Source organism: Acomys russatus, chromosome 9, assembly GCF_903995435.1.
Source record: "Acomys russatus chromosome 9, mAcoRus1.1, whole genome shotgun sequence".
Lineage (NCBI taxonomy): Eukaryota > Metazoa > Chordata > Mammalia > Rodentia > Muridae > Acomys > Acomys russatus.
In genome coordinates this window covers 37,519,860-37,528,780 of record NC_067145.1, presented here as the reverse complement: position 1 = coordinate 37,528,780, position 8,921 = coordinate 37,519,860, and the positions used below count along the sequence as shown (strand labels likewise).

The following is an 8,921-nucleotide window of genomic DNA, read 5'->3' as shown; positions in this document are numbered from 1 at the left end:
GAAGAATGGGTGGGGGGTGTATGGACTTAGCACTTTGTGTACAAGTGTTAGCTCAAATGTTTCTCCTAGCTTTAGTGCAGGAGGGAGATGGAACCTGGACCAGGTTAACTTGCACCAAACATGCAGGGCTGTTAGGATTGATTCAGACCAACTCTAACATCCATATGCCCAGGTGGAGCAAAGGGACAAGCACACATTCTGTAATAGACATGGATGCTTCTGGAGACACCCACTCTCCGAAGAGTAGCTTGCCCATATAAGAATACATAAATCCAAGTCCATGTGATCACCGCAACGGTAACTGAGAAGACCACGTGTAAACCACACAGGCTTATGAAGATGAACACTCCTCTAATGATTGACACATTAGCAGTTTGCCAGTGACTGAAGCAAGGCAGTGTTGATTCTCCTAGGCCCAGATGACAAGTTCTGTTTGTGTAACTGGGTGGGGAGGAGGATGGAGCACCTGACTCCCGATGGGGAAAGGGAGCGGAGGGTGAGAATGGGTGTTCCCAGCGCACTCAGCGTCCGCCGTCTCTCTGTGCCTCTGCACATCTTCAAGCTGCTGCTTACGGACCGAGTCCTGCGAATCCCGTCTGTCCAATAATCTTGATGAGAGCATGATTTGAAGAGAAATGTAATGTTTCATTTTAGGCAAGGAAAGATCAAATAAATTACATCATACTGAAGGATGGAATCTGTTCCACCATGGAAAAAGCAACGCAGGGTAGAACAATTATAGTGTATTCAAGTGCTAAACAACTTTCAAGCAGACATATTGTTTGAAGATACTTTATTAAGATAAAAAACTTTCCATTACGTTTATCTATAAATCCATCATAGACCAAAGGAAAATAAATAAAAATCTGTATCTTTAGGGACATTTCTGACTCCGTCGTTTTGTAACTCTGACTTTACATGTTTTCTCACTTTAAATGACTACAGTTTAGGTACACGCAATGATTATATAGTCCCAGGAATGTCAGCCTTATAGACGCCAAGTTTCCATGCTACTCAGTAAAACCATGGCTATTGTTATAATTTTATCTCTTTACTTTTAGGCTACTCTAATTGGAAAAGAAGAGCAGCATTCCATACTAGGTTCAATTTTAAGAGTACAGAAAAACAATTAAAGAAGATATCTGAGGAGTGCCATCCCCAGAATGCCCTATGCTGGTATACACTCCCCAGCATCCTCGGTACAGAGCCTAGCTTTACAGCAAATGCAGGCATTGCCCAAAGGACAGAATGTTTCACCCAAACCAATTCTTTTAAGACTTGTGCTTCTAGACAGGCCACACAAGGCACTGGCTTCAGAAGAGGAATCTAGTAATCTTTCCATCTGTGTTTGAACTGCATGGCTTTACTTAACGCCGAACTTGCGTGGACTGTCCTCATTATTCTAATGATCTGACTCATGGGCTTGAACACATAACGAGGTCACTAGAACAGTTCTGCTTCCAATTCCCAAGGAAATTTGACATGACTTAAGAAAAGCTTGCCGTGGACGGTATTAAGTATTGGACAGCAGTGAACATGTAACATGCATGTGGACTTATCTGCCAAAAGGTCAAATATTTACATGGAATGTTGACCTTGCTTATAAAATTACTATTTTAAATTATGATATCTTTACATACAATTTATTTTATGAATAGCCTTATCTGATAATTTAAAAATATGCCTTTCAAATATCTCACAAGTATATAAAATTTCCCCACATTTTATTTTTCTTTAAACATGAAATTTAAACTCTTTACAAAGCAACAAAAATATTTTTATGAATAATTTTTTGTATGAAAATCACAGATGTGATGCTTTCTCTATTAGCTAAACTGTCCTGCTCACAGGACTGGCAGATTGTGCTTTCTACTGAACTGTGGATATTTGTAGGATGGCAAATTATTCACTTGCCAGAGACCTGAAGAGGAAAAGGAGGACGTCATCTAATATCTAACATGCATTTTCCTTCAGGACAGGCTGCGTTGGAATCTGCCAGTGTTGATCACGCTGGTGACAAAGCACTAACACAATATCAGGTTTCTAAAACACATTTTAGCACAATTTAAATGTGTGGTGACTGCACAAATCAGAAACACGATCACCTCTTCCTTAACTGTACTCTAACATGTGTGTTGTATGTCTCAGAATACTTATTTCACTCTTCTAATTTGTTAAAAAAAAAAAAAAAAAAAAACCAAAGCAAGAGAAGAAAACTTTCTGACTCCAGAAATGTCTTTTGAAGAGAGAGACTAAAACTGGGGCGCTGCATGACCACTTCTTGCCCTAAGACATTTTTACTAAACCCTGAGGGAAAGTTTTTATCTACAGCTATAATATTATTTAAGTCCATTTCCAGGCCGGATGCAGTGGCATGTACCTGTACTTGGGAGGCTGAGGCAGAAGGCTGTCATGTTTGAGGCCAGTGTAGACAGCATAGTGAGACTCTAAATTTAAAATAAAGAGAAGAATCAGATTTTCCCTTATAGAATATTTGCAGCATCACTGATATGCACTCACAAGGACCTCCTAAGCAATAATATGTGAGCCACTTCCTCAAAAAAAAAAAAAAAAAATGCGTTCCTACTCAGTTTTAAAATGTGCACACTGAGACCATGTTTTGCACAGAAGCGGTGAGAGAACAATCTTATTTCCAGCTCAGTTAAGTCTGGGGAAGGGCTCAAGGCTGCTAGCTTCATGCTTTCAACTGTAAGTGTGCAAAGAAAAGGGTTGTGAGCACATCTGAGCACAAGTGAGGAATGAACTCTGAAGCATACTGTCTCGCACACCAGAGATGGATTAAAGACAACCAGGAAACTCAAGTTTTGCTAAGAACACAGCACTGTGCAGAGTTTGGCTTTTAGATTGTACAGCCATGTGCTGCAGATAAGGGTGTAAAAGACATAAACAAAACCAGCATTGAAATTTTATGAGGATTTTACATCTGTGACAGTGATACAGATTATTAAAAAAAAAAAAAAATCACACCCAAAACATGGTAGCTGACAAACTATGCACTCTGTAAAATGACAATTAGGACACTTCCCTGAGTTACGAATGTAGCCAGCTCACTGGGACCCAATGGGTATCAGTCTCTAATTTGTCAAATGCTGTTTTTAGCTCATTAAATGCCACAGTGAGATCATCATTTATTATGGTTTTGTCAAATAGATGGCCATATTGATTTTCCATTATCTGTGCTGATTTAATCATTTCTTGAAAGTCTTCTTCCTATAAAAAAAAAAAAGTGTGGACAAATTAAGTAATCAGGCTACTGTATTATTTCACATCAATGGAAACACCCTTCAATGACTTTACGTAAAGCTATGATGTTTTCAGATGGTAAACCAAGTCAAAAACAAAATGACCTTTCCCATCACAAATTTTTGGGAGGTTTTAACTGTTAATGCCACCTTTAACTGAACTCCATTCAGGGTCATCACCATCTCACCATTACATGGACACATCACTATTAGTGTAGATATGAAAGCTGCTCTTGAGTCTGATGCTCTGGCTCGTGGCAGTATTGTGTTTGCTCACAAGAAATAATTTATAGCACAAACTATTTTCTCAAGCATTACAGAACAATAGTTCAAATGCCCCTTTTGTGGTTCAATAGAAGTATTTCAACCCTGTAGGGCCACATTTTTTTTTTTTTTTTTTTTTTTTTTTTAAATTCCAGGAGCTATTTTAGCTAGGTACAAAACTCAGGATAGTACATTAAGAAGTATAAGCCACAACCTGAAAATATGCCATGATTTACAATTTATGTTTACCGAGAGATAACATTAGTGCTAGTCAACAACTTAAAGCAACTATGTGACAACATCTGTCCCTCAAGGACAAAGGTCACCATTTTAGAACAAAGAGCAACCACCAGGAATCAAAAGCATGACTCATGCTTCGTAACTAAAATCAACAGTTCACAGATTAACCCAGACTAAATTAAAGAGGAGCTAAACAGATGAAAGAAAAAATGGATTTAATATTATTTGTTCCTTTTTTACTCAAAGGTAGAATTTGAGAAGAATGAAAACAAAAACAATGAAAGACTTGCCAGGAGCCAGTGATGGACCAGCCTGACTCTATCTTAAGATTAGAAGCCATCTTTTTACGAGGTCAAAATAAGTTCATTCCTGTTTTCTGTAAAACTTAAATTTGACCAGGTCTTGACCAATTTTCTGGAATTTTACATGTTCCACAGCCTATATCCTGACCTCTACCTTGATAAGATATTCTCCAAGTAATTTGAAAAAGTTCAGCCAAGTTCTATGTAACCAAAATTCCTCTGGAAATCCCCCAACCCTTGAAAATCTCCTACTCTTGCACTTTTTTTTTTAAAGCTGTCTTCTCCTATGTTCCATGATATTTTCTCAAACCCTGATGTGGGGAGATACGCCTTTCTGACAGAAAATAAAAGCTTGAATAATTTAACCAAAGAGTTTGGGTAATGGTCTTTACTCTCATTCCGTGGATTAACACAAGGACAGCCATGGACCTCTGAAGCCGTAACATCCAATGACATCTGTAGGAGATACAAACATCGCTAGGGAACAGTTTAGCCTCCTGATTCTATGACCCAAATGGTGCCTCTACTTTTTCTGTACTAAAAGGTGACAAAGCAAATAATTACAGTTTTTGTTTAGACTACTAATAACAAACAGAAACTGACTTAGAGACTTTATGCTTTAAAAGGGGTTAATCAAATATAAAAACTAAGTTGTCTCATATAAATGACTGGCTTAGAAAAAAAAGCAACATGCATGTACAATACCATACTTTTGTTGTTGTTGCTTCTTTTTCTTTGTTTTGTTTGGTGGCATTAGAAATAAACCCAGAGCTTGGTGTATGCGAGGAAGCCCTCAAACCTGGTGGTTGCTACTACCATTGTAGCTGTTGGTTTGAGAGAGAGTCTTGCTTTGTAGACCATGTTGGTTTCAAATTTGTCAAGCAGAAGAGAATGACTGCTAACTCTCAATTCTCCTACCCTGCCATCTTGGATGCTGAGGATGACAGGAGTGCAGTGCCATATCCAGCTCCACAGAGGAGTCAAGGATCCATTTAATATGAACATCAAGTCATATCACAGAAACACAAAAAATTTATAATGCCATTGTTCAAAATAAATGCACACACTAAAACACATCTTCCTTTTGAGAGCTCTGGATCAGGTCTGTGAGAGTGTCCCTAAGTACACTAATTATACAGGGTTTAGGTTCTATTCACATGATGACTAGGAATCCTGACACCCACCGTGAAGGGCTTTGCAGTCCCTTGTTCATCTCTGCTTGAAATAATCTTGGCATTTTTCCTTGTCTCTCTCAAACGCTCTATGGATGGAGGTTTTATAAATATCACGTAGGGTTTGAACTCCAGTGTCCTTAAATGTTTTACTGTCTGCAAGGGAAAAAAGTTGGGGTTTTTTTTTTTTTTTCATATTTCTTCATAATCACATGTATTCTTGATTTTCTAAGGAGAAAATGTCTTAAAATTATTCTTTAATTAAGCAGGTTATTATTCAAACAATTCTTGACAATTAAATGACAATCTCCCGGATAAGCAGCCAGAGAATGCAACTTCCACTTTAAACGTTCTAATGTGGAACACAGTGGCTCACAACATCAGAAAACTAGGTTCTAGATGAAGGCTCTAAAAGATTTCCTGTCTGTAAGCTGTCCCAGCTCTTTCACACTCTGTTAGCAGCCTAAAGGTATAGTCTAGAGGCCTCTGCTCTCCCTGAGGCCTGCCAGCATCCCAACCCCCGTCCCCCACCTGCACCCCCCATCGTGTGGAGAAGGCCTGCCGGGGAATTCTAATGCTCTTGCCTCAGGTTCCTGAGTGCTGGATTACAGGTATGTACCAACATACCAGTTTGTTTTGTTAACTTATTCTTCTCCCATAAAATATATTCCAACCAGTTTCTCCTCCCCCAATCCCTTCCTGTCTCCCTCCCCAACCCCCCAACTTCCATTCCCCTTCAGATCAATTCCTCCCCTATTCCCTTCATAAAAGAGCAGGATTCACAGGAACATCAGACAAACACGGCATAACAAATCACAATAAGACTATGCACAAGCCTTCATGTCAAAGCTGGGTGGCTGGGTGAAGCAACCCAGCAGAATAAAAAGGGTCCCAAGAGCAGGCAACAGAGTCACCCCAACTCCCATTGTTAGGGATCCCACAAGAACTTCAAGCAGGAACATATATGCAGAGGACCTAGTGCCAACCAATGCAGGCTCCGTGATTGCTGCTTCAGTCTCTGAGCCCATGTGAGCCCTGTGTAGTTGATTCTGCGGGCCATTTTCTCCAGGTGTCCTTGACCCCTCTGGCTCCTACAATCACACCTGGGTTTTCAAGTGTTGATTTCTGCACACTGAGCTGTAATCAAGGAAAATGGACTAAAGGGTCAGAACTGAGAGACATTGCTCCTCATGAGGCCTCTCTACTCCAAAGTCTGAATATTCCCTAAGTCCCACTGTGACGTTATATAGATGGGCTCCAAGTGTGTGTGTGTGTGGGGGGGGGGGGAAGACAGTGAGGACAGGGGAGGGGATGCCAGGGGTGGGAAGGCACAGAGATGCAGGTGAAAATGCCTTCAGTGAGTCTGGGTCCAGTACACAGGCAGGGAGTTCAGAACAAGCAGGAATGCTGCACTCCTTCCTGATGCCTGGACAGGAGACAGCTTCCACGTTGATGCTAGGGCTTCTCTGACTCCAGCTTCTCCATCCCTAAGAGGTGTGGCAGTCTTTCTGAAATTGGGAGGCTAAGCATCCCTGAGTACCACCATCACAGAAGGAGAATCTGTGGCTCCCAAGGACTAGGGCAATGCTGGGCTTGGGTACCAATCAGATGACAAGTAGCTTGATGTAGGAGTTGAATGTTTTCTCCTATTGGCCTGCTTAGCTCATTCAAAGTGCCCACGAGAGACCCCTGGGCGATACACAAGGTCCCCTGCAGCACCTCAGCCAAGGCATTATAGAACAGTGCATCATAGCTCTGCTGGGGTTTAAATGTCTACATTGCGTCCAAGACCAAAGTTAGAAAAGCAGAACCAAGATCTAAAATGCCCATTGTCGGCCTATAAACACTAAGAATAAGACATAACACAAAACATGTTACGTATGCAGCAATGTAATACATTATTAAAAGACCCTAAATAAGCACGTAACAGCCAGCGAACTTGACTGAGTACAAACAAGAGATATAAACTCCAACCTCGGGTTTCTTCCTCTCTTCTAATAACATTACGCCTTTTTTTTTTTTTTCTCCACCCGAAATGTCTCAACCTACATTTAAATGAGCAGACGTCATATAAGGCCCATTGTGCGATGCCTTGGGAGGTTTGGTTTACTCACATGAGGCTGGACATCCAACAGACAAACTTTGTTCTTCGCTAGGACAGAGCGAACCGAGTCTATACTTGTTCCATAGTAGTTGTTTTTATATTCGCCATATTCAATGAACCTGTAGAAAATCAGACACTCATCTGAATGGTTTCTGACTATGAGACAAACAGGAGGCAAGTTATACTTCATAGGCGAAAGATATTTTTGCTGAACATGTCATTTCTTTGCTGTATTTAATAAAATAAACAGAGCCAAGCATTTCAGCAAATGTCAACTTAAAAAAAAATCTTCTACATTTTCAAATCACTAACACTTGCTTGTATTACACTTAAGCCCAAAAAAGTACTTTAGTTCAGTAGAGTGCTAATGTTTTCCATCACCCCTTTCAGAACTAATGCAATGCAATAAAACAGCGAGTGAGCCAAACAATAGAAACTACTGGAATTTCACTGCACACTACAGAGTAACAGAGCTGGGCACTGGAGCCACAGGAGCTGGGAGGTGCCTAATGGAACCAGGGCAGCGATTATGTGCTATAAAAACACAGTCATGGGGCCAAACTCGAAGAAAGCATTTTGATGTTTCAATAAAATCCCACAATACTGCGTTAAAACACGCCCTGCTTCTGACGCCCTGGAGTAGCCACACCTCAGCAATGGAAAACTGAGGGAGCGTGGAGTAGGAGCTAGCTGGAGGACACCTCGGCGTGTGCTTTATTCCACTGCTGTAAAGTGCCTATGGGAGGCGAAGGTGTGTATGAGAAAGATTTGGGGGCAAACATATCATATAGCTAGCCATTGATTTTTAAAATAAGGTCCTAAGCAAGTTACATGTTGAGATTCAATTACTGGACTGGAAAAAAAGTCACAGAAACACACTGGGTAGCTTCTCTTGTGCTAAAATATGGGTTTAGCTGAACAAAGACATAGCAGCTCCTGATACTTTAAAAAAAAAATAAAAGTAAACATCAGTAATTGTGAACAGAACAACCACTTTTTAAAGGCTTCAAATATTACTCTAATAAGTGAAATGCATTTCAAATGGAAGGGAACTCTAGGCTGTCTAAGACTAGATAAATAGGCAACAGTTGAACAACAACAGTAATAGAAACATTCTGCAAAATGTTCACATACTTGTTATTTTGAACATCTGTCTCAAACAAATGTTTGGAAATAAAAATGTATTCCACACCATCACTCTCTTGGCTCCTTCTTGCTCTAGTGGTGTCTGTAACAAGACAGAAAACGAGGTGAGAAAATCCTATTTCAGTTACCTTAAAGTATTAAAAGGAAATTAAGGACATTAAGTCAGTTTCTTATACAAGATTTTAAAACACGCAAAAGGAAAAAAGAAAGCAAATTAGCTGCTAAAATACAGTGGAGTATAAATTCAGACTTTTCCACTGTCGTTCCAATGTTAAGACTGAAGATCTAATTGCATCATGGGTCTGAGTTTTATTCATACCTTTGAAGAATCTTCAATACAAGTAAAAACATAAAAGTAGAGTTTAACACATTCCCCAGGCAATCATCTTTCTTTTGGAAAAAAAAAAAATGCTTAGCATATCACTTGCTG

The 8,921-nt window shown here is 39.9% G+C and overlaps 1 protein-coding gene across 2 annotated transcripts in view; it reads right to left on the bottom strand.

Annotated features, from left to right (window-relative positions):
* Positions 1 to 2,638: 2,638 nt before the first annotated feature.
* The window catches only part of Mpp7 (MAGUK p55 scaffold protein 7), a 203,597-nt gene continuing 197,314 nt past the window's right edge, over positions 2,639 to 8,921 (bottom strand). For both annotated transcript variants that reach the window (XM_051151157.1, XM_051151158.1), the window contains exons 14-17: positions 8,480 to 8,573; positions 7,356 to 7,464; positions 5,254 to 5,397; positions 2,639 to 3,231 (exon numbers count right to left, since the gene is read on the bottom strand). In XM_051151157.1, the coding sequence (XP_051007114.1) occupies positions 3,052 to 3,231; positions 5,254 to 5,397; positions 7,356 to 7,464; positions 8,480 to 8,573 (527 nt within the window). In that variant the 3' untranslated portion in view covers positions 2,639 to 3,051. The remainder of the gene's footprint in view (positions 3,232 to 5,253; positions 5,398 to 7,355; positions 7,465 to 8,479; positions 8,574 to 8,921) is intronic.